This window comes from Haliotis asinina, chromosome 14 (genome assembly GCF_037392515.1).
Source record: "Haliotis asinina isolate JCU_RB_2024 chromosome 14, JCU_Hal_asi_v2, whole genome shotgun sequence".
Lineage (NCBI taxonomy): Eukaryota > Metazoa > Mollusca > Gastropoda > Lepetellida > Haliotidae > Haliotis > Haliotis asinina.
The window spans coordinates 13,841,800-13,868,462 of NC_090293.1; the positions used below are offsets into that span (position 1 = coordinate 13,841,800).

Sequence of the window (26,663 nt, forward strand, 5' to 3'; positions counted from 1 at the left end):
ATTGGAATGACAAAGATACTGGAAGTGATATTTTATTTTGCCAGTGTATGACACAATGGGTGCTGTTTGAGTGACCCGACGAATGTCCGAATGAAGCTGCGTTACGTCATTATACTGTGACGTCATGTTACTATTGCGTCACCGTGGATACACCACCAAGACCAATGCAAATGGCTGCCATGAACATGGGCAGTGAAGTATCGATAAGTAGGATCTTCCTGGAATGATTTTATTTATACAATGTTTGCTGTTTGCCAGTATTTTGTGTCAGGGTAAGTTGCCAGGGTCCTTTCTACGTTATTTGTCATACATCTGGACTACTGATCCGATTCTTTTCATATGCTCACCATCAGTAATAGGCCAAGATGTAAATATAGATTTGATCAACTTGATGTAATACGGGTACGAGTGAACTGGGCATTGGTGTACCCTTTGTCAATATGACAAGGGGAAGGGGTGGTGGTGCGGGGGTGCGCAACTTACTTTTGTCCTTAAAGTTCATTAAATGACCTTTAATGCTTAATTCTCGTGTAAATGCTGAAATATTCAGACCAAAATAACACTCCAGAAATAGTTATGACCTAGGGTTTTTCGATTAGGTTTGTTAAATCTTTGAAGGAAACAAAACAGTGCACGTAACGGAATGCCTGAACCTGACTGAGGCTCCCTGCCGCTGTGATTTGATAAATGGCTCACTAACAATTTTCAGTTTTTCTTGCGCGTTTAACATTAGATCTACATCCAATGGTCTTTCTCGTCTAGGGCCCATTTGCACAAGGCGAACTTATCGCGACGACTATCTCAAGCCTACAATGGAGAATGGGAGTTACCATCATTGTAGTGCTAAGATCGCTTTGTGCAAGTGGACCCAGGTCTCGATCCACAAAACGTTCGTATCGTTACGACCTGTCGTAGTTTATCATAGACTTACGACTGCTTTTTGAGTGTTTCTTGTTTTACGCCGCACTCAGCAAACTTACAACTAGCCGGCTGCTCTCCATAACAGGACGAGCCAGTGATGAACAGCATGGGCATCGATCTACGGGAAAATACCGTAGCACTTGTGGAGCTACTGCCAGACTATATCTTCTTTGTTTTGATGTTACATCTACAGACTTAAATGTTTTTGCACTAGAATATGTCCTTAACACTAATCTTTGTTACATGGTACGTGGTACTATATTATATATAAACCGCATCTTGAAAATACAAATTCTCCGATCTGCTGCAGGTGTGAGATCTTACAGGATCGTCTTTACATCGACTATCGATCACAAGCGACTACGGGAACAGACAGGTAATTTGTCTTCCACTGTGAATTAAATGAATAAAATATCGGAAAGTGGAAAGATACTGAATATAGCATGAAGATAAGTTAAAAAATATCTGGGTATAATTAATTGATCCTGTAAGGTTTTTGCTGCTTTCAGCAATATTTCAGCTTTAAAACGGACAGATGGCACCAGAATGGATGTCTGGATATAAAAGGACATTATGAAATTATAATTATGGGCATTTTGAATAATAGAATCTTGTGAACGATTATACCTTGTATGTGATCTCTAACCTCCTTGGGCCTGGTGGTTCAAACCTTATCTCACCTGGCCTTAAAACAGTTCGATTTCCATATGCAGATGGTACGTCAGCACCACTGCCTTACTGTGTACATGTAATGTTATATGTACCACGATACTATTATATGCCGTACAGGATTCATTCAAAACAAATACCAATGCTTTCTTCACTGTGATACACAAAACAATGTATTATTGAGTTGTACCAAAGAATGAAGGATCTTCACCGCTGTCCTGCCATAACATATATGAAATATTAAGCCGATATGTCCGTTATCTATCATTTTACTATTTAAGTGCCAACTGCAAACATCATTTTCTCTCTACTTGCCACCAAACAACCTTTCCGTTAGACAGCGAGGACATTCATGTGGTTCATTATTAATATCAGCCAACCATATTTTGTTTCCAGATAACTGGCTGCTGGAAAGAGAGATAGAGAGAGGATCACAGAATGGAGGAGGAAATGAGAGGAGGAGGAGGAGGAAGAGCACGAGACAAGAGATCAGTTTTGGTGAGAAAGATTACACAAATAGCCTATATTATACTCCGACCCGACTAGCCACAGAGGGCATGTCCCAACCCCTACAGCAAAGAGCCACTGTGTAGTGGATAACCTCTACACTAACCCATAGACTTGAGACATGTGATGACGTCAGTGATGACCCTTTTTACCGACATTGCTATATGTGGAATTATTTATGATATTTAAATAGACACGGAGTGGGGAACTGCTTGATGATTATCGGGACCAAGTTGGTCGTTTTTTTGTCTATAACGATAGTGGTAGTATGTCCTTGTTTGAATAGCCTTCAGCTATATTAGCTGCTCTTACAAGTAATAGGCTCTCTTGTCTTTCAGAACATTTTCAGGGAACCTATCATATCCTGCTTGCACCTCATTAATATGTTGGATTATTCACTGATCTCTCTATGGCTGGAGAAATTCAAAAGCAGCAGCAACAGCAACAGCAGCAGCAGTAGTAGCAGCATCAGCAGCAGCAGTAGTAGTAGAAGTAGTAGTAGAAGTAGTAGTAGTAGCAGCAGCAGCAGCAGCAGTAGTAGTAGTAAAGATTCCACAATAACTTTCATGTCACATTCATAAACAGAAAGAATACTGAAGTATTACCGGCAGTTAAGTTTATGGCATGAACGTTGAGGTGAACTCTTATTAACAGACATGACCTATGCATCACAGCAGTTCTGGTGCCCCAGGGTAGGTAATCTGGACCATGGCATAAGATAACCTGAAACCGATTAATATATTAAGTATACACCACTGTAATAAATAAGAAGTGAAGTAGCATCGCAGCTTGCATAGGAAATAAATGTTCATCCAGGCGTGGTTGTAATGAGAGTGAGTAGTTAAGCCCTACTGGAAATAAATGTTCTTTAAAGCGAGGTTATAATGGGAGTGAGTGAGTTTAGTTTTACTGAAAATAAACGTACATCCAGGGGAAGTTGTAATGAGAGAGAGTGAGTTTAGTTTTACTGGAAATAAATGTTCAACCAGGCGAAGTTGTAATGAGAGTGAGTGAGCTTAGCTTTACTGGAAATTTATGTTCATCCAGGCAAAGGTTGTAATGAGAAGAAGCAAAGAAAATATGTATGTGTGTGTGTGTGTGTGTGTGTGCGTGTGCGTGTGCGTACGTGCGTGCGCGCGTGCAAATCGCATGCCATTTTACTATATGGTAGAGATGTAATTGCACGATCGTTTAAAAGCCTGGAATCAAGCGACCTGATTTAATCAATCGTTTCCTACAATGCACCGGTGTTGCATGAATATTTCACTGTGTTCCAGTTGTCAACATGGCAGGGAGCGTCATTAAGCCTATGGCTTCACTGAGAGGTTCAGTGATGTCTCATATAATGCTTCTATACCGCAGTTTCAAACCGAAGTCTGTGGGACAAGACAAGTGATTACCCTGACTGGGCCGGACATTAAACCCCGGGGTAGATCTATGTTTGTCATAAAGTGGCTACTCAATGTATCGGGTGGCCAGGCGTGGTGCCTTGGTTGACCTCGATAACGTGGATCGTGAATATCGATTGCTGCAGTCATGCCTCAATTATTTACAGGATGTCATGCGTGCGGCCTAAGTTTTGTTACGATTTAGAGAAAAACGGATCTGAAAAGTAACGAATCAGACAGACACATCAATCCTCTCGTCTGACCGGTGACCTGCAAAATAAACACATATTTTAAGAACAATACAACCTTAACAGTGACATCCTAGACGTATTAAAAAAAAACCCAACAAAATAAACACTTCTTACAAATTACTGTTCTTTGAATATGTATATTTTCCTTTCACAGAGAGAAAACAACCAAGGTGTCTTAAGAATCTCCAAACAATGAGACAAGGGGCCAATAACCTGCCTCTACAGCTGGTCAGCATGGTAGAGGAAGGGGAGGCAACTCAGTTTACCTGCCACTACTGGTAAGTGGCGGTGAGGTAGTCGTGGAAAGGGCAGAAACGAGTATAACCTGAGCACAGTTTGCATGTACGCATTGTGAGCGCCTTATCCATTCAAGATGTTATTTGTCCTGGGGCATAGGAGAATGTCTGGTATTCGTTTAAATAAATTTATATATATGAATGACGATTATATTCTCACTGACAATCGTTTCATTATTGACAAATCATTACTGATTCTGCATGGAATGGATGTCACATTGTATTCGAATTTTCCATTGGTTTTTTTTCAAAATGAGTCTTTTGTATTCTTTTGTTCTATACAACATACTTTTTTAAGTTGAAAGAAATGGGATTCATAATGGATACATATCTGATAGGTCGTTACTATGTTTCTGCGTTACATTCTCACTGTTTAATGATGTTTAAACTAAGGGACTAGAGAAACGATTCCAACTCATAATCACTGATATTACAAAAGGAAGAAACTAGCATTGTGAAGGTGAGTGAGTGAGTTTAGTTTTGCTTACACACTCAGCTGTATATTCCAGCTGCATGGCGGCGGTCTGTAAATATTCGAGTCTGGATCAGACAACCCTGTGATCAACAGCATGACCATAGATCTGCGCAATTAGGAACCGAGTCAACCAAGTCAGCGAGCCTTACCACCCAATCCTGTTAGTCGCCTCTTACGACAAGCATAGTCGCCTTTCATGGCAAGCATGGGTTGCTGAACGCCTATTCTACCCCGAACCTTTCTGGGTCCACCATTGTGAAAAATGAAAACATATATGTGCATCTTGCCCATACACCTGTTATCAAAATTCACATTTCTTTTTCACGCTGATGGTTTGTTTTGTAATATTGGTTTGTTGTGAATGAGTGAATGATGTCTCACGCCGTAACTGCCAATAGCACAACTCTCCTTAAGTAAACTGAACTCCAGAGAAACGACCCATATGGGTATGAGAGGTTTCCCATAATAATATGGTCTATTGTGGATCGGATGTCCGACTAGCAAATGGCGTGTCATCGTACCCTGACTTTGTAGGTCGTTGCTCATCATGTCAATCACTGGATTGTCTGGTCTGGAACCGATGATTTACGGCCTCGTGATGTAGCTGGGACATTACGTAGTGTGTACAGTAAATTCCGTTTATAACGAAAATGCTTTTAGCAAACTGTTTTTTCTTCGCCGAAGTCTTGTATATTTTACTCAAAATGGCTTTATCATCCAATATTCGTTTTCAGAGAAGATATCGCTTGTAGAAGATCAAGCGATATCTGCCAGCAGAATGATCAATATTTTTGTACTACGCTGTACTTCATCTCCGTCAGCTGTAAACAAAGATGGCTACCGCAATTAAGATATTTTTGTTTATGGTTTGTTCTGACGACAGGAAGGTTTACTTACAATGACACCAAGAAATGCTGAAAATATATGATTATCAGAAATTTAATCAATAAATGTTGCACTACTTTTTATGTGCTTGTTTTTCATGACGTAATAGTGTCTCTCTTACATCACCCTTGGATATATGCATACGCAAATCTACGAATGAATTTGTAGCAAGTTATGTTTCGTTTTTAATTTTTATCGAACGACAAATTAAGGGTGATTTTAAATAATAAATAGAATCTCACCCTCCTGTCTTTTGATATCAAATATATCACCACGGGTTGATAAAAGTGAGACTACTCCCAGGCTTGGCGAGACACCCGGGTGAGATTCTCTATACAACGAACTGGTTCCCACTCACGATAATAAAATAATCCATGTTTTCAGTGGGGACGAATCGACAAAATTCGTGTCCATGGTGTGGTATCGCCTGACTAGACAGAAGACATCAGGGAAGTACATTCTCAAGGAAGTTGAACTGGACATGCATGACGACGAGTCACAGAACCGTGTTTACCTCGGGGCTGACCACACTCTTCACATCAAGCAAGCTAAGAAAGGTTATTAGAACGCTATCAGTTCGTGAAACTTTACACTGTGGAAAACAGTGGACAAATAATGACGACTGTATATCATCGAGTCTCTAAGGAAAACCAATGATTGATAACATGTGCACCGATCAACGCTAAAGGGGTATGATACCAGAACTACCTGGACACGTCTGAAGAACAGCCCGCCAGTTAACCATGTGCAGGGGTTCTTATTTTCGGTTACCTACGCCTTCGTTTGTTTTCTGCCTTAGATTGATCCATAGTAATCCTGATAAAGAAGACCGTGTGAGTTTAGTTTTAAGCCGCACTCAGCAATATTCCAGCCATATGGCGGCGGTCTGTAAATTATCGTGTTTAGACCAGACAATGCGTTACGGTTCTATTTCACCACTGTGTTGAAGTCACATTGTTGTTCTGCTGCTGCTACCATGTTGTTGTTCTTTTGCTGCCTGTTCCCATGTCATTCCCAATATTTTAGTGATTGTGCCACGTGGTTTAAAATGAACTGCCGGAATTGAGTTTTGTTACATAAGCCGATTCATCACAGTTTTTAAAGTGACAAATTTAGCCTCTTGACAAATATGCCGTCAGAGGTGACCTGACCAGGGTTTGTAAACTGAGTGAAGATCATTATCGATTGAAAGCCATTACATCGGATAAAGAGATGCCCTAGATAATCTTCCATCGATCGGTGAAGTGCAATTACGTTTCCAACAACTTCGTCTGTGGAAAGAAGAAATGAAAAGTGTTATCTAGCAGTTATACTATATGATTTGGAAAGTTCATTTTATGTAGGAGCAGAATATATATGATGGTCTGATTGGACAGACAATCAGTATATTTTGTTTGGCTGGTCTGGACAGGTCGTGAGAATTCTGTGGCTGAGCCAAACATTGTAAACTCATCCAATAGGCAACGTGCTAAAATGCATCGCGAAGGCGTTGAAAATTATGTTGTGACTTCTATATATACTGCATGTTTAATTACTCTTGCTTCAGCCTTCAGCAACCCATGCCTGTCATAAAAGGCGACTATGAATGTCATATGGGGCGACTAACGGATCGGGTGGTGAGGCTCGCTGACTTGGTTAACAGGTGTGATCGGTTCCCATTTGCGCAGATCGATGCTCATGATGTTGATCACTGGATTGTCTGGTCCGGACTCGATTATTTACAGACCGCCACCATATGGTTGGAATATTGCTGAGTGCGGCCTAAAACTAAACTCTCTCAGTTCGCCTTGAAAGAACAACATATCGTTATATAATGCCTCCATGTCATCCTACAGGTGACATTGGCACCTATTTCTGCCGAGACTATACGAGAAAAGACGAGAAGATCCAGACGAAGATGGTGGAGAAGAGTATCTACAGCCTTCTCTCCGACAACGGAACGTTCAGGTTTATGTATCATTTTGATGGTGGGTACATAATTAGCACTGTTATCATTGTTTTCAAAAATAAAAATACGTTTATTAATCGTAATGCAGTCTAAGTAAACTTAGTCTCAGAGTATTTCGTTACACTCCACCACTGAGTCTAACAAAACCTAGTAGAAGGTCGCGTGAGGTAACCTTTGAGCGACCAATGACCGTCCAATCAAACGCGAGACGGTTAAATAAATTTAACCAATCAGACAACGGTTACTATTTAAGGATCGGAGGGACTTTCAAAAATATCCAGATCACTGACACAGGTCTCTCTACAAACAAAAATCAGCATATAAGACAATTATTTGACCTGCAGTATATACGCTTTGGGGTTTCTGTTGACATGATTATAATTAGCTAATATTTCCGCAAGATGACATCCTTGAATATTGCCAAAAACACTATTTTCAGCGACTGTTTACTCACCGTTGTCATGGTTGTACGTACGCCGTGGGAATAACCCGGAAACGAGCGCACGATAAATAGCATTTGGATTCTTTCGGGTACGAACCTTTTCGAGATAAAAAGTTCAAAAGGTATGTGCGAATGTCCACTTTCGCGATTTGGTAAGCTGTGCTCTGATTGGTCAATCTCAAAGGTTACCTGACCCGACCTTCCATAAGGTTTTGTTAGACTCAGTAGTGGAGTGTAACGAAAAGTACCGAGGATAATTTTACTTAGACCGAATCGTAATGCAAATGAAAACGACAAACCCTTTCCACATCCCTAAGAGATTTCTGCGAAAAGTCCAACTGCATCATAAGCAAATGTTTATGAATCGCTTGCAAATGGTGAGGATAACAGGTGTTCGCGTATAGGTGACCGGAAATGACAATGGTTGTTATGGTGACGTATACTTTGCTGCGATATCGATAAAAAAATGCTAATAAATAATTGTAACCAGCCATTCTTACACTTTTCAAAAGTAAAAATCGGTCGTGTCAGCTTACTGAGGGAACCAGACTACCGTTGTCCATCCAGAGCAGCCTTAATAAGAAACCTTCTTACACAACCAGCGATGCAGTATCAAAGTTGATCCCAATTTCAACTGGGTCCAGTCTGAAATGAAATGCTAGCAGTGTAGTAGGGTTTTAATTTCATTTTTCGGAGTCTCTACAAGACTAGTAGTTGAACCAATGGAATAGAATCACGTTATTAACAAGACATCAATCAGAATTTGTTTCTTTTATTCCTTAAGTAATTCACTAAAATAAACAGTAATTGGCTGTTACCATAGTATTTCGTCACAAAAGACAATCTATTGATGTGTATATTATGTATAAAATATCCCCTGAATGTATTTCGTTCATGTATACATCTGTTGCAGTGCTGCTGACGTCGGAGATGGTGGTGAGAGAAAGTGAGTGTACAGTTGATGCTCGGAGCGGCGTCAGTGACGTACTAGTAACAACGATCAATGCATACAATCATGTCTTTGACAGTCACTGTGTCAAAATGTGTAGAATGTATCAGTAATTGCAATACCCTGGCGATTATAATGCTTGACACCACATCGAGTTTACATAATATATACAGTAAATATTTGCTGGTGCCTGTCAAACAGTGTTACAGTTGGTGCCCAATCTATAAACGGCGAGACTAGGGATTGTTTAGCCACCGAGATCATGAAAAATATTAGTAGAGACATGCTCAGACAGAGTCAGACAGTCTAAAGCTACAAAATACACTGGCCCAAAAAAGAAACGCATAGGTGAAAATCCAATGTTATGAGAGATGATTTATTAACTTAAATTGCACAAAAAGTAATGGAACTTGAGCAATGATAATTCACACGGGTATTAACAAATATGTGTCAAGACATATACAATCATTCACAGTGGTATTAAGCGTCTCTATTTTCCATGGCATAGTGAGAAAGTCAGTATCTGGTGTGACCACCACGGGCATCAATCACTGCTCTGCATCGCCTGGGCATTGACTGTATAAGACGTCGTATCCGCCTTTGTGGGATTCTTCTCCACTCATCTCGCAACGCATTCACCAACTGTAGACGTGTCTGTGGCTGCGGCTGTCGACGTCGTAACCGTTTACCCAATTGGTCCCATAAATGTTCAATTGGGTTCAAATCCGGCGATTTTGAGGGCCATGGAAGAACTGTAGTGTTGTTGTTGGCAAGGAAATCCGTGGTAATGCGTGCTGTGTGCGGTCTTGCATTGTCGTGCTGGAAAATTTCCCTTCTAGCGTCAATTGTAGGAACAACATGACGGTTCAGAATTTCATCCCGGTAGCGTACAGCATTGAGATTCCCTTGCACATGCACCAACTGTGTCCTGCCGTTCATAGATATGCCTCCCCACATCATTACACCTCCACCACAGTGTCTGTTGACATCACGAACGCACTGTCGAGCATATCTCTCATTTCGACGTCTGTAAACACGCATCCTTCCATCATGTCTGTACAGCAGAAAACGTGACTCATCGCTGAACCAGATCCTCCTCCAATTCAAGAGGTTCCATGCCCGAACGTTCCTGCACCACTGAAGACGTGCACGACGGTGATGGGGATGCAGAACAGGTCCTGCATGAGGTCGCATAGGTCGAATTCCATGCTCTCTTAGGCGATTCCTGATGGTTTGTGGAGAGACTCTACGCAGCCCAGGAACGTGATCAGCGGTATACGTAGCAGTGACGGCCCGATTACGCAGATGAAGCACCCGGATGTAGCGGTCTTGTGCTGGAGTTGTCACCCTTGGTCTCCCACTCCTTGGACGGTCTCTGGTCGAGTTGTGTTGCGTGTATCGTTGCCAGAGACGGGAAATCGTGCTCTGCCTCACATTCAGACGTCTGGCAACTGATGACTGACTTTCCCCAGCTTCCAGACGTCCAATGGCTCTATTTCTGTTTTCTTCATTTAACCTTGGCATTTTTCGCGTCGCATAGAAAGAAATTCGAAGAATGAATCGCAACAGGACCTGTCCCCTTTTATAGCCATCATAATCAGGATTGAGATCCTGCATTTGCACGTGCATAATGCTTTCAGATTTTCCCACGTGCAGATTATACAAAGCGTTTTCAAGGTGCTGTGGTGTGGCGAATAATCACCAGAGGTTGTGTTTGTTTGTCTGTTTTGGTTGTACTGACTATAAAAACACTTAATATTTACATTAATTGTCATTCCATTCCATATTTTCCGAAAAAATCTACTTTAAAAATGAGATTTCAGCTATGCGTTTCTTTTTTGGGTCAGTGTATAAGGATAACTTCACGCTTTGCTGTTTTTAGTTCCTAGGAAAGAAAATTGTATGGTGCGCTGGTTGAAAAATGCACACTGAATGAGAACAAATTTAATGATTATTAAACATACCTTTGTATTAATAGGTAAGAATTCTTTTGATGTGGTGCGGATGCATAGGATAATTTTACATATATAATTGTTTATGGACAAGATCATATGTGTTCATAGAACTGTAATGCATATACTGTTAAATATGTCTGGGTACCCAAGACATATTGTTATAGTCGTTGAAGATTGTGTGCTGTGTTGGATTTTTTATACGGAACAAGCTGTTGCTTGTTTTATTTTAACATGTTAAGCAGCTTGATCGGATGGTCATGCTCGCTGGCTTGGTTGACGGTATCGTATACCAATCATGGCGATCGATGCTCATGCTTTTGATCACTGGATTGTCTGGTCAGGACTCGGTTATTGACAGACAGCCGCCATAGAACTAGAATGGTGTCCAGAGCGACTCTAAACAACGAACAAACAACAAGAAGAAACCTGATACAATATATCCATAACACAGCCCAAATAAAACGTATCTATACGTATCCATAAGTGGGGAATATTTTCTGAATAGTTTCATTCATTACCTATTCCCCATTACCGGTCAACAGGAGGTAACAACACACTAGTACCAAAGAGTGACCTTTGAACTTTGGCTTTAGCGGGCATTGAGCAGTATTTTCGTTAAGTATAACATTGACGAGTACACTTCTAGGATAACGGACATTACATGATGACAGGGACCAGTAATGGATGCTACCCACGCTAATCATCTTAACCTAAGCAGATTCAGCGGTATGCTTGGACCACTCGCTGTTTATTCCATCTGTTATTGCGATACTGGATGTCCTGAAAAAATGTGTTTCACGAATTAGGAAACAATGTCGGCTTCAAAGCACACAGAAAATAATACTTTCCCAGATACGATGCCTTGAAAACATAATCTCTCTTCAAAAGAAGTGTTAACTGTTATGTTCCCTTGGACAGATACTGGGTAGGGTTCGTGGGCTCGAATCCTCGGCGATGCGACACGGGCTTTGAATCATTGTTCTGAACATACACGTTGAGTGTGCGACATAGCCACTGGACCGCTAGCCCGCTAGCCCCTGACTAGTACAAAAATACAGTCGGACCAGTCAATCAGAGTGACTGGCTCGACTGGCTCGAGAATTTTCATGTGATCGTTTTATGAATATACCATCTCACTAATTTATAATACACACTCAAGTGAATTATTTTGTGGGCGATTACTTTCATATTGGTATTGAATGATCGATCGCTCAGAAAGTTTGACCTTTACGTACCCAATCAGATAAGCGTGGATGGATGAGCTGTCAAGTATTATTTAGAACGTGGAAATTTATTGCCGACAGATATCGGATGCAAATGGTTTGTTGTTAAACGCCGCTTTCAGCAGTAATCAAGCTATATGGCGGCTGTCTCTAATTAATCGAGCCCGGATCAAACAATCAAGTGGTCAACATCATGAGCATAAATCTACGCATTGGTATACGATGACGTGTCAACCAAGTCAGCGATCCTGACCACCCTATCCCGTTTTCCGCCTCTTACGACAAGCATTGGTTGTTCAGGACCGATTCTAGCCCGAATCATCACATGTAGGTTTCAATTTGTTATTGACGGAGTGTTTTACTACACATTCTGCAATACGGAAGAATAGCTAAGAGTGCTAAAATGTATTTGCACCTACGGAATTTGTAAAGGTAAATGTGCTATCAGAAGGTCATATTACCGCAAAATAAGTTCGTCTCCCGCAAAAGGATTGTCGGTGTAAATGTAAATTATGCAAGTATATCTGGACAAACTGTTGTATCATGGTGAAAGTGAAATGTCATTGTCCTGTTCCAGTTTCCAGGTCGTCCCGGAATCCAGCGATGGTTCCAGCAGAACCAAAACCACACCGTAAGTCATATCAGTGACCTACAAGTCATGAAGATTTATGGATTCCAATGAACAGATTCGAGAACCATTTCGGATATTGACGTGGTGGTTTTAAAATGCACGTTCAGAATGCTGACTCAGAATTAACAAATAATGATAAAAAAACGAACAAAAATAAAATAAAATAAAATAAATACTCCACCTTTATTGTATACACCGTATAGATGCATAAGATATGTGCATCAGCAGCAGAACAAAGTACTTACGATCATTAAGTATTGCATGCCATATAATTAGAATATCGGAACCTACTGTAAGTCTGATTAAGTAATACTGAGTATTAGACTGGGATTGCTACTTGTGTTATTAACTCTTAATGATGTACTTTGGTCAGCGATGTATGTCAGCAAGGCCACGTGAAACTGCACAAATTTTCAAAACAGTATATTTTTCACAATGTGAATCAGTATCCTGCATCTATGAAGGCACCGGTGTATTTGCTTTATTATGAACACCACTACGTGGAATTGACAATGCGTCTTCCGAAGTGATGTGATGTTATTTGATAACAGTGATGTTATTTGTCAACGTTGTAAAGACGTGAAGTAACGTCAGTTGAAACGCATTGAAACCCAGTGTTTCCTCCGTTACAACACACGCATAAACTCCAGTTTGATTATTTGATGTATTATCGATAATATACAAGTTGAATTTGACAGGGTAGCTTCATAACTAATACGCCCACAATGCTCATCTCTTAGACGATGGGACACTTGAGTACCCATTCTCTTCCCACAGAGGTTACTTGTTATATCTTCCCACGTAACCTCTGTTCTAATACGGCCATATTTCACGGTAATCGAGAAATCCCCTTGCGGCAAAAAAATCGCAACAGGAATTATCTCTCCCTTGTTACTATTCAATCAGAACACGCGTTAAAAAGACTTAGCTCCAATATGGCGACCCCCATGGAGTTGGTTCATCAACGTGCGAAGGAAAGATTCGGTATTTCACGTTTAACTGAAAATCAGAAACTGTCAGTAGAGAGTGCAGGGATCAATCGCCATGATGTGTATGTACAAACAAAAACTGGTAGTGGCAAGTTTTCCCAATGCATTCGGAAATCACCAAGATCTTGCGAATGATCAGTCTTGAAACAACATCTCTGATTGCACAACTAAATCTGAACGCCTCCAATCGCGAGTATTGAACACACACCATGAAAGGGCCGTATTAGAACAGAGGCTACGTAGGAAGATATGACAGGAGTAACCTCTGTGGGAAGAGAATGCTGAGTACCATGCCGGTGTAATCTGTGGCAGCCATTTTGTGTTCGTTGTGATATTTGAGTATTCTTGCAAGTGACGTATAACCTGCTTGTTGACTCTTTCAGCCAATCACAACCTTGTGATGATGACATCCTGGGAGAAGTGGGGCGTGTGCAACGTGTGTGATCGGGTCGGAAAGAGGAAGAGACTCGGTATGGTAGCAGACCTCACGCTTCTGTTTTCCATGTATTGTTTTGTCTCGAATTCCAAGTATGTAATTGTAAGGTAACCCAGGAATCTATATGCAAAACAATTCCGTGTGAAACTAATAGACAGCCGTGTAATAGTATTAACTAGTATTACAAACGGACACCCAGCTACTGCAAGGGAAATGCAGTGGCAGTAAACAACAGGATGGCTATATAAAGTCATACCGAAACAAGTCTCATTAACCTCAGTCTAAGTAAACTAAGTCACAGCGTACTTCGTTACACTCCACCACTGAGTCCAACAAAACCTAGTAGAAGGTCGCGTGAGGAAACCTTTGAGCGACCAATGACCGTCCAATCAAACACGAGACGGTTAAATAGATTTAACCAATGAGACAACTGCTACTATTTAGGGATCGGAGGGACTTTCAAAATATTCAGGTCACTGACACAGATCTCTCTACAAACAAAAATCCGCATATAACACAATTATTTGACCTGAATATATAAACTTTTGGGTTTCTGTAGACATGGTTACCATTAGCTGATATTTCGGCAAGATGGCATCCTTGAATACTGCCAAAAACACTATTTTCAGCGACTGTTTACTCACCGTTGTCAAGCACCGTGTGCTTCACCCGGAAGCGAGTGTACGCTATATAGCATTTGGAATCGTTCGGGTATGAACCTTTTCGAGATACAAAGTTCAAAAGGTATGTGCGAATGTCCGATTTCTGATTGATCTGATTGTGTTCTGATCTCAAAGGTTACCTGACGCGACCTCCCATAAGGTTTTATTAGCCTCAGTAGAGGAGTGTAACGAAAAGTGCTGAAGATAAGTTTACTTAGACTGCATTAACCTATTCAGACAATGACCTACTTTTTAACCGATCCGAATTTTCTCGAGTGAAAGTGAAAATACACAAACACTCTGGTTAAACTGAATTCCAATTCCCTGTTTCGTATGAAAATGTTATTTACAAATGAATTTTAATTTTAAACCTTAATAACGCCTTTCTATATTTTATGTCGAGGCTCAGGCGGCATCCCTTTACTAGCCATTTGATGAGGTCGTAAAATGATTCACCATGTATTTGGCTCACTGTTTACACCTGTCATGTTTTTTTGCGCTTATTCAGCATAGTTCTGTAACGCACAATGAGGTTGATGTTATTCAGTTCCGTACCAGACCACCAAACTGTTCTAGCAGCAGAGCCTCGTTTTGAGATTTCCACGTTTCCATTAGTTAGAGCTCGCTGTACGAAACAGCACGCTGCTTGCTAGGATTAAAAGGTGCCTAGTGTTGCAATATACAAGTGCTTAGACTTATCAAATCATACTGAATATTTATGCATCCAGGTAAATGACATGGTCTAAAAATTCTGGTTACCGCACTAATTTGCGTAATAGGACGGAACCCAGTAAACAGGAAACGGGACTGTTCTGTAATCAATTGTTTGACATGTTAGCAGCAGTGGTAATAGTTATGTGGTCGAGCACAATGATAGTCACCCGGCAGTGGTCATACTTCCAAACTAGGCCAGACAACCAGTCACAGAACCTCTCATCTTCCCATAATAATGGCATACGCTAGTCCACATATAGTCTTAAACGTTTTCCAGAGATTATGTAGCTTGCTAGAAAAGCGTGCATGACTGCAGACTGGTGAATCGTGCATCCCGGCCATCTTGTTTTGTAGGTGTTTGCTATATAAAGAAGATCAACCAGCAGAGGAAGTGCAAGCCGTGGTATATTGACGCCATAATGACGTCATATCCTGCAGGCGTACCATGTCGATCATCGCTGTTTTACGGCCATCAGGAAATCAAACCGAGGCCAGATGAAATCGAGGCTAAGTTCTGCGAAGTACCTTGCATGAAAGGTTCGTTATATTGGTATCTATCTGTCTACTACTCACTCACTCACATATGTACATACATAGATCTGTGCCTGTTTCATTTGGTTTTACTGAATCGTTCTTTTTTCAGGTTTGATGGGGTTAAATAACACAAAGAAAGGTGCCATTTCTCCTGACGGAATCAAAACAACACTCTCCTTTGGGAAACAGAGCGGTAACCTAGTTGATATAGTAATGCACTGGCATTTTGTGCCCCTTCCATTAATACGATAACCGTTTGGTCAGTAATTTATTTTAGTAAGAAAACCTCTGAGTTTCAATAAATACCAGCTATGTTCATTATTACCATACCTGCAACAACCGGCGTGTATTTTTATTGTCCCACACAGAGCATACTTTCCAGCCTGCTACCATGTACAAACATTAATGTCTCTTTACACATTATATTGATTCTGAAATTGATACAGATGAAATGAAATTTAAGATTGTTGTATTTATAAATTTTCAACCAGATTTGGGGACGAAAAAAGGTTCTATTAAACTTCAGGGATCGTTAAATCAACAAACTGCGATGACAGACGGGCTGTTATCGACTATCAGTGTAGCGAATGAACAAATATTCGTATTCAATATTTTTTGAGAGCATCATTTGGATCCGAGGGTTTTGGGATAAAATTGGTGGTCATCTACCCATGCTAGTCGTTAGAAGCGACCAAACTGAGTGGGTAAGTCGAACTGAGTGACGTTTATTGAGTGGCATTGTGTCTCGACGGCGTTGATCGCTGTTCACAATATCGACCCCAGGATTGTCAGGTACATACTCGATATTCAGGCTCGTAATACAGCTGAAATATATCTGTGTGCGGGACTGTACAAGAAACAAGCAACCAATCAACATACATAATGGTATGTAAGTTGTTATTAATATTAGATTTTCGAATATCCATCAAGAATGCAGGCTTCTTTTTAAGGCCAACTGAAGAGGTCAAGGACGGTAACAATCGACGAAGGCTCCTCAGTAAATCTAACTTGTCAGGGGTAAGTGCTACCTGAGCTTTTCTAATTTGCGATCTTCAACTGAACCAGGGTTAATCGATGTCAGGGAAATATGGCTTGTGTCGATATATGGATTGTACTGCCAATTATGCGGTCGTGTTCGGTATGAGAGTAAGGTCAGGTTTGACTGAAATCCAGTAGAACAGCCAGTCTAAGTAAACTTATCCTCAGTACTTTTCGTTACACTCCACTACTGAGTCTAATAAAACCTTATGGGAGGTCGCGTCAGGTAACCTTTGAGATTGACCAATCAGAACACAGCTTACCAAATAGCGAAAGTGGACATTCGCACATGTCTTTCGAACTTTTTATCGCGAAAAGGTTCGTACCCGAACGATTCCAAATGCTATTTAGCGTACGCTCTCTTCCGGGTGATGCAAACGGAGTACGTACAACTATGACAACGGTGAGTAAACAGTCGCTGAAAATAGTGTTTTTGGCAATATTCAAGGATGTCATCTTGCGGAAATATTAGGTAAGGGTAACCATGTCTACAGAAACCCCAAAGCGTATATACTGCAGGTCAAATGACAGTGTTATATGCGGATTTTTTGTTTGTGGAGAGATCTGTGTCAGTGACCTGAATATTTTGAAAGTCCCTCCGATCCCTAAATAGTAGCCGTTGTCTGATTGGTTAAATCTATTTAACCGGCTCGCGTTTGATTGGACGGTCATTGGTCGCTCAAAGGTTACCTGAGGCGACCTTCTACTAGGTTTTGTTAGACTCAGTGTTGGAGTGTAACGAAATACACCGAGGATAAGTTCACTTAGAGTGGTAGAACAGGCAGATAAGGTTGTTCTGGTCTGTTCAGAACAATGGACATGGGTAGGTAACGACAAACCATCAAGGAAATAAGTGTCTGAAAGACACAAATGATGGAGAGAAAATTATATCTGTCATGGTTTAAATCCGAGAAACCACACGAATCGTGTGATTGCAGGACTGGAATCAACTTTAGGGCCTTGTTCCTTATACTTAGGAAATCAACAGATCCTTGTCTGAATGCAGGGTACGGAAAGGACATGTGGTAAGAAATGATCCACATTGATGATTCTACAGCAACAACTTGCTCCTAACACGTTCGTTCCACTACCAGAATAAACGATTCTCCTGATGTCTCTATTACAGAATGGCAGAGATTGCTATTAGTGGGTCATCGTGCCCTGAATATCATGAATGTTACATGTGGGTCAGTGTGCCGTGATTACATGGACTGCTGCTTGTGGGTCACCGTGCCCTGTAGACCTCTTATCATGTATATGAAATGAATCAAGTTGCACATATTTACATCATTTTTAAGAATTATAAGAATTTTTAAGAATATGGGTGACTGAGTTATTTATCAATTTAAAAAAAGAAAACCCAAATTCTCAAGAGCATTACAGGACCTTTAAAATGTCCCATACACCACCTCCCGTATGGGCAAGAACGTACTAACAATCACCGGTTTCACTGGTCCAAATGCGAGTTGCTACATGCCCTTGTCATGTATAATTACTGTAACATTGCTGATCATCGCTGTTTATGATTAAACAAAATTCCCATTCCCCAACTTACTCATGAGAAACAAACATTGGCATTGCAGTGTTCCTTTGGATATGCCTGTTGTGTGGCTGAACAACTCCCGAGTTATTGACGTCAACAACAGTGACGACAGGGTCCTGCTCCATGCCGACAATATTCTACACATCTCCGCCGCAGCTCCACACGACACCGCTACCTACCACTGTCTGGCAGATGGAAAGGTGAAGGCCAAGATCAAGCTGACAGGTCAGCAGCCCCAACTTGAAAGACATTGTTATTTGGACACCAGGGGCCCGTTTCACAAAACTCTCGTAAGCTTAAGATCTCGTAACTTTTCTCGTAGCATTTGCACCTCCTATGTTACAGTATGTCAGGTACAAGAGCTACGAGAAAAGGCTTGCGAGAGTTTTGTGAAACTGGCCCCAGATCTTATATATTCCGCTATGAATGTAACAGCTAGCTTATGCGTGGATGTTATTTTTTAACCTCAGGGCAATATATTGGATGAAAAGACAATGTCATTTTCCACAATAACGGACACATTGTGTTTTTGAAAACAGTGTTGATGACATCATTCCGTAAACATTTAGGCTAGAAATTATTTTAGCAGCCCATGCTTATCGTAAGGGGCGAAAGAAGTGTATCTGTTCGTCAGACTCCCTGACTTGGTTGATGCACGAGCTCCAGTTGTTCAGTCGCGCATGTCAATCGAACCCGGGTCTTTGGCGTGAGGAACGAACGCTTTAACCACTAGACTACCCCACCGCCCATTCCATAGGTCACTCTAAACGTTTGTTTCAACTCCCCTCAGAAAAGGTCACGAGGATCAATTGATTCTAGAGGACTTACCCATATTCTTCGAAACAAAAAATATCATGACTGGGAGGGAAAAAACCGGTGACATCAAATATGAACCAGCAACGAATAAAATTAATGCGTAGGTTATGCATAATGTTAAATTATGTTATGAAATATTATATGTATGAAATGTCACTCACCATATATCCATACATACTACTGATATTTATTACTGTGAACTTATATGTAATTATTTGGAATAATGACATAATCGGCTATTTCAGTCAGTACGAGAAATATGGGTGCTGTTATTTGTAAAACGAGTGAAGCAGCCCTTTGATCAGGTCGCGGTTGCATGACCTACTTTGTTCAAATGTCAGCACTAATGATACGTACTGTACTGCGAGTTGATGAGAGATACAAAGTCCGGGGTTACATTTGTATGCAAGGTATGGGAGCTTTCAAAATATATGGCTGCAACTGGTTATGTTTGCTGTTTTGCTGTTTAATGACTCCGTTCGGCCAGACAAAACAATGGACGTGCCGACTGACTATGTTGACAAACGCTTATCCTTGGAATAAATACAGTTTTGATAGAAACAAATAATTCCATTTAAATTTAAAGGAGCCCCAATGAGAGGGACATTCAGACCCTTGGAGTAAGTTTTCTCGCAGACGATAAGACACCATTAACCTGAGGAAATCTAGACTTGCTTCATTTAGAGCTTAAATATTTCAGAGGGCCGTGGGCAGAAGGGTAAACAATGGGTCCAGGGACTGTGTGGCTGTTGACAATGATACGAGGATTGTCAGAGAAAATCGAAACGTAATATAGAAGGACCTGCTTAATTACGAAATTATGAATTAATTAGTTGATCTCGGAGAGTTATGTAATATGTACTTGAACGAAATGATCAATATGAGCAGTTCTGTGGGATGTTGACAAATTTGACAAATTTGAACTTATGAACCCGTGTGTCTGTCATAGGACGGTGGGGTGTCCTCTGTTCAACATGGGTGCGATGTGTGAAGCCCATCTATGGTATTCTGTTCGTGATATTGCCAAAGGCGGGGTACAAGTTACAACTATACAACCTCATGCATCCAACATGATTTCAACACATGTCTGCATGAGATGCACAAACACTGCCTCCATACTTACTGACAGTGTGACATTTGGGGTGTCAGTACAGCTTGTCGTGTCATGCGTGAGCGTCATATCATAAGTAGGTTACATGTAATATACACTGTGTTGACAGAATGTGTCATAAATGGAGGGTGGAGTATAAGAGTGTGTCCTGTCATTGTTCCCTGATCCGTGGTGCAGCTGGAATATTAATGGCTTTGCCCGTTTAACAATATTCCAGCAATATCACGAAGGGGACACATTGTACCCTTGTGTGGAATCGAACCCATGCATTCAGCTGAACTACTTAACTGCTGAACTACTCCACCTTCCCGACACTGTAGTCACATTAAAATAATTCACATATTCTCTCACAGTGACTTATCTCATGTGTTTTATCTTTCAGTGGTCCCCCGTCTGCACCTGAATACAGGTACATGCCCAGTGGTCTGCTTTTATCATCACTCTTCATCCTGAAACAGACCTACCTTGCACGATGTCCCACGGTTCGAATGTTAAAAAATGTCTGCTAGTCTTAGGATTCATTTAAACTACCAAACCAATAAACGATTTTTCCACATTACCGTGAGATATAGACACCGTTCAAATTTCTCTTCAAAGCCATGTCATGTTTTCTGAGATAAGGCGATTTCAGAAGTAAGAACACGTTCCAGTTAAATTTATATTATCTATATCTATACCTATATCCAATTGTACGTTTTCTCTTAGCTGGGGATTCACAATGTCTAGACCGCGACTACTTGTTTCATAAGAAGACAATGCCATTCGAAAGTGATCAAATGTAACGTTATGTATGGGATCCCACTTTAGTCAATAAAGTACAGTTTTTACTTTCTTGTATTTCGATCAGGGAACTCTCATTTTTCCATACGGGGTTCGAACCCCAGTCTCAGCCAGACATCTAGAATCTGTGCGAAAGTGTGAGCCCAAATAGTACATATGCTACATCATGGCTCATGACAAGTTCAGTTTTATGTTTTCAGCAACACAGAGATAATGTGAGTGATAACGGACCCTATAGTTTTCAACATGCTCATTCCACCCACCTAAGCTTGATACACAGCACCCGTGAAGATCAGGGATAGAGTAGGTCTTGCCACATGCTTGTCAGAAAAGGGACTATGTTTGTGGTGAGAGGCGACTAACGGGATCGGGTGGTCAGGCTCGCTGACTTGGTATGATCGATGCTCATGCTATTGATCATAGGATTGTCTGATCCAGACTCGATTATCTACTAACCGCCGCCATATAGCCGGAAATTTGCTGAGTGCGGCGTTTGTAATACTATCAACCATGACTTGACAATTTACAGCTGTTGTGATGCATATTATTGCTGGCGGTGACGTAGATTAACAAATCAGCACTGAATATATGAAGAATGTTTTTAATGAATTCAGACATAAAACAGCGCTGATTTTTGTGTTGTAGACGCGTGGATATACGCCATGCTGACCTCGCTGACCTATCCTGCTGACCTGGCGCTGTTCCTGCTCCTGATGGCGGTCAAGCACCGACACCGAGAGACAGGCCTGCGGCTGACCAGGAAGCAACGACGGGAAGTGGAATCTGCATCCAGTCGGGGCTCCAGTCAAGACTACGAGTCGGTCCCAACAGAGGATCAGAGTAGCAGCGAGTTACATACTCTAAGCTCTTCAGAAAGCAACACTTCTTCAACAGAGCCATCGAAGTATAACGTTTTTCCTCGCATGCTGACGTGTCAAGTATTGCCTCCCCAACATCATCTTGCAGCTCCTAGATACGATATCACTAATGCGAGTTGATTCCTCTGTGGACATCACGGAGGATACACCCATGCGTCGAAAAGGATAAGATATCGCGAGACTTCAAACCATAATCTTTTTGGTGAACCTCTGCATGGCTTCTGTATACGTCCAGACTATATATACTGGCATATGATCTCTGGTTTAAAGAAAGGAAGGTTGATTTTAGATCTGTTCCATCAGTAGTCAGTAGGTTGAAGTCGCATTTGTTATGCAAATTGCACTCACTATTCAGTCTAAACAGTGGGACGATCATTCTGTCTCGAAAGGAAATCAAGATTTCAGACGTGTGTCAAACTCTACCTCACTACCATTTCAACGTGGAACACAGAAAAATGCCTTATGACTTAATCATTCTGCGTCCTTTCATTACATTTAACATTGGTCATTTGTTAAGTGAGTTCGTGGGTCAATACTTCTTAACAGTCCACATTTTAGCCGTGACCATTTTTTATGCATGAAAGTACTGAAATGATGAGTGAGTGGATATTGTTTAAGTCTGGCTGAAACACAAGCAAATCACAGGTCCAGTACGTTTGTGAAGCTCCAAAACGTGGGGCTTACAAATCAAGAACAATAATCAAGGCCAACCAGGGCCCACTTGCACAAAGCGATCTCAGCGCTACAATAATTGTAACTCCCTTTCTCCAATATATAGGCTTAAGATAGTCTTAGCGCTAAGATCGCTTTGTGCTAGTAGGCCCTGGATTTCAACCAACGATCGCTGGTTTCTTGCGAATTACCAGTCTATTATCGCATCAACCGATGGTTGTGCTCAGTGAAAATAATAATCTTTAAATTGTATTGCCGTGAAAGTCCCGGTAGACCAGGCTGATGCGCCAAGGGAAAGTTACACAGGAAACACTAGCTAGCTATCGGATCAACTTTCTACTAATGGTGTTTAGTTATTCTTTCCTTGCTCTGAATAACAGTCCCGGGGATATTTAATGTACGAATTTAAAATGAACGTCATTGATTCACAAGGCATTTGTGATTGATGTCGAGTCCTTATGTATTTATCATGCAAATCTGTCACGTAGCTAAGCTGTCGTGATACAATAGGCTGACATTTAGTGAAGTTATGTTATTTGGAGACATATACTTAAGTAAATTAGAAATCCGAGTGTAGCCTAGAAGAATCGTTAATGTCTTGATTACGTTTCCTGTGGCCGAAGCAATCAAGGCTTGTCAAATCTTTCCACACATGCGTAATATTCATACCTAATTCATTCTCTGTAGGGTTTATGGGACAGACAGATAGGTTACGTCGCTTAGACGTCACATTTAATGCCACCTATCTAACATAGTTTACCTCTATTCCTTCAAGACACTATTAACACACCCATGTAGAATGGTGATGATAGGACATCGTACAGTGCAGAATCTGGGCTTATATTTTCGAAGCTCTCTTAGCTCTAAGATAGACGTGCGTTAATGTTAATGTACGACTATCTCAGGAACAAGAGAGCTTCGAAAATCTAGACCCAGGAGAACCCGAAATGAAAGAAATACATTACCTGAGAATTTACGCACTTTACAGTTTGGGGGTAGATCGAAAGCAGCAATGAGTGAGTAAGGTTTTATGGTCTTCACACCTTGTACCTGGGATCGAACTCGGGTCTCCCGCATGACGAGCGCATTAACGCTGGGCTAACCCACAACCCCTCCAAAAGCAGACTTGAGAGTTTTGAATAAGATTGTGTTCTCAAAATGCCCATGCCACTGACTTTTGATGCGCACATGTAATGTGTCCGGTGGGAAAAAAGGGTGGGAGTCCGTGTTTGTTACAAGCTTAAGGTGCGTTGAGCCCTGATATCAGACAGGTGCGTCGAGCCCTGATCACAGACGTCATGTCCAGCGCAACCCTATACAGAAGTGGTATACGTGACTTTGCGGTTGTGAAAGGAAATGTTTACCGATCAGTTATGCCAGGAATGCTTGTTTCCAAGTGAATGAAAACGCGATTTTCCTTCAGTAATATAAGATAAGTACAGTCCAAAGCCCAGTGAATAACGATAAGGATAAGCCATCTGATATATCTGCTGATACGACTCAGGTTGCCAGCTGAAAGTCGATCCTTCATACTAAATGAACGGTGAGGGAAATGACAGGCCCGCGGTGATTTTACTGGATTAGTGGCCGTATAAAATAGCAGTTAACATACTACCCGTCAAAGGTTTAGACATTACTGTAAATATAGCCGTTTACTTCTGTCAACTGTACTGTTTAAAAGTACCGTTTACATATGATCTCATGTATTGTAAAACAAATTCGCAATGTTGAAAAGATTATTGTCAGGAGTTCAATAAATGAAAAAATCCGTGCAAACTGGCGAATTCTTGACAAAACTTTGCACCAAAAAACAGTTGTTTACTTGGACGATATTGGCATGTGGTTTTCAGACACTTGATCCTCTTGCAATTCAAGACACACACACACACACACACACACACACACACACACACACAAGGTATAGTGGAGAAATTCATTTTCGTTGTAACCACAACACTAATTAAAATTTTTACATGAATACTAACGAATGGAAAAACGAACTTTTTTCACATTGCCTCATTTACCGCTTGGCATAATATCCAGCTGCTCGGGTGATAGTGCCAAAAGCATTATGACACATACGCCACAGGGATCGATCTTATCACACAGCACAGCTGATCGGACACTGGTGCATGAACGGGTTTCCAGGGTCGATAAGTAGAACAATGTACACAGGAATTCCACAACACTCGCACAAACACATGCACATGTTGTGTGAATAAACCGCTAAGCCTTCGATTAGTGGGGGATATAAACTTCTGGTGAATATTCTTTTTCGGGTTTTTAAGTATTTTTGCGCAGTGTTTGTCTGTACACAACCGGTCTGTAGTGTGGGTATGTGTAGGTGTGCGACAGGAATTGAGGTATTCACCATATTCTTATTGTTGAGATCCAACCGTTTTTCTCCCAAACGTGCCACTTAACCGTCTGGTAAAGACGGACGAGCAGAACTGGTAGTAGTAGTAGCAGCAGCAGCAGTAGTAGTAGGGTTCTAGACTTGCTCTAGTCTCCAAGGTAATAATTAATAGTTTAAAAGACAATTTCTAGAGATTAATACAAAGGACACGTCCATATATACGAGACGCGCGTCCTTATGTACTATCCGCTTCTCTAGACTTGTCTGTTTTGAAGGATGACTTACAATACACAATTGGGTTTGACATTTATTACAGCCTTGGAGCCCCGTAAGACTAAGCCGCATGCTTGACAGTTTCAGCGGACGTCAGTTCATACTCGACTTTCACCATAAAACCATGTCATCGTATCAGAGTTGCGTAGATCAATGCTCTGTTGATCACTGGATAATCTGGTGTTGACTCGAATATTTGCACGACGCTGTCATATAAATGCAATACACCTGCCCTCGGCGTTGAAAACAAAACAAAAACACATAAATTTTGTTCCAGGCACAGGGACTTGTAAAGCTAAAAACTGCCACCGAGGTATATATATATTGTACCTGATGGGGTATTAGTACTATGAAAAAAGTACTAATACTCCATCAGGGACAATTTATACCTTGATGGCAGATTTTAGCGTTACAAGCCCCTGTGGTTCCAGGAGCGATTGTAAGTGACCATCACTTCTCGGCTGCGTAAGGTTTTGTTTAGTTCGCATGTTTAATGGGGCATCAGCGGACTTCAGGAATTCACTGTAAAGGAAATAGATCGGCTTCTTTCAGATGAATCACCTTCATTAAACGCGGTCTTTCACCTTGACAGAAATCACAGCAGATTCAGGTCACCTGTGGCTTTAAAAAGCCGAATGAACATTGTATTCTTTCTACATTACCCGTTGTTTAAATGTTGGAGATATAGTAATATATGACTGGATACCATACGTACATCAATAGGTTTAAATGTAAAGGAAGCCAAACAGGTACAGGGCCATGCTGGATTCATATTGCCTGCGAAGCACTTGACTTGCGAGGCATTAGAATCTACTAATAAAAACGCATAACGTTTGAGATAAAACAGGATTAAGTAGGTCTATAAAAAATGCTGTGCTTCCGATTACACCTCTTTAGAATTTAGGAAAGCAGGTAGGATATTTTGTTAGTTTATTTCTAGAGTACGAATTATCAGCACATTTATCAATGTGTTTTTGTTTATTCGAGCAAGTTTCAGTTTGCACGCTGGCTTGCGGTCATCATGTTACTTTTTCTCTATCAATATGACCGATATCCGTCGGTGCATTGAAAAAAAACCCGATGCTACCTGAAAGCTTATTCTATACATACCTCAACAAAATAGGATCGGCACTGGATTTGAGGGGTGGGTCGGGTAATCAGAATTGACAGACCTTAAATCAGAGTCTTTGAATTTACGTAGGGAAATAGTTTGATTTGGTGAGTAAATAATCAGACATAGTAAAACAAAGTCCCCGATATAACACTGCAGTGTGTATACATGATTGAATCTGGACATTACAAACCGGTACTTGATGAAATG

At 41.0% G+C, this 26,663-nt stretch overlaps 2 protein-coding genes across 2 annotated transcripts in view; one reads left to right on the top strand and one right to left on the bottom strand.

Moving 5' to 3' along the window:
- Positions 1-26,663, bottom strand: part of LOC137261098 (mediator of RNA polymerase II transcription subunit 18-like) — a 189,801-nt gene that overhangs the window by 95,508 nt on the left and 67,630 nt on the right. The gene's annotated exons all lie outside the window — the stretch shown is intronic.
- LOC137262129 (Ig-like V-type domain-containing protein FAM187A) lies at positions 224-22,509 on the top strand. Its single transcript, XM_067799908.1, has 15 exons — positions 224-272; positions 1,232-1,297; positions 1,987-2,088; positions 3,891-4,014; positions 5,777-5,949; positions 7,228-7,359; positions 8,696-8,728; positions 12,487-12,540; positions 13,913-13,999; positions 15,696-15,878; positions 15,985-16,068; positions 16,826-16,892; positions 18,497-18,681; positions 20,766-20,792; positions 21,809-22,509. Exons 1-15 carry the CDS (start codon positions 224-226, stop codon positions 22,159-22,161), a joined length of 1,719 nt encoding a protein of 572 aa, XP_067656009.1. The 3' UTR covers positions 22,162-22,509.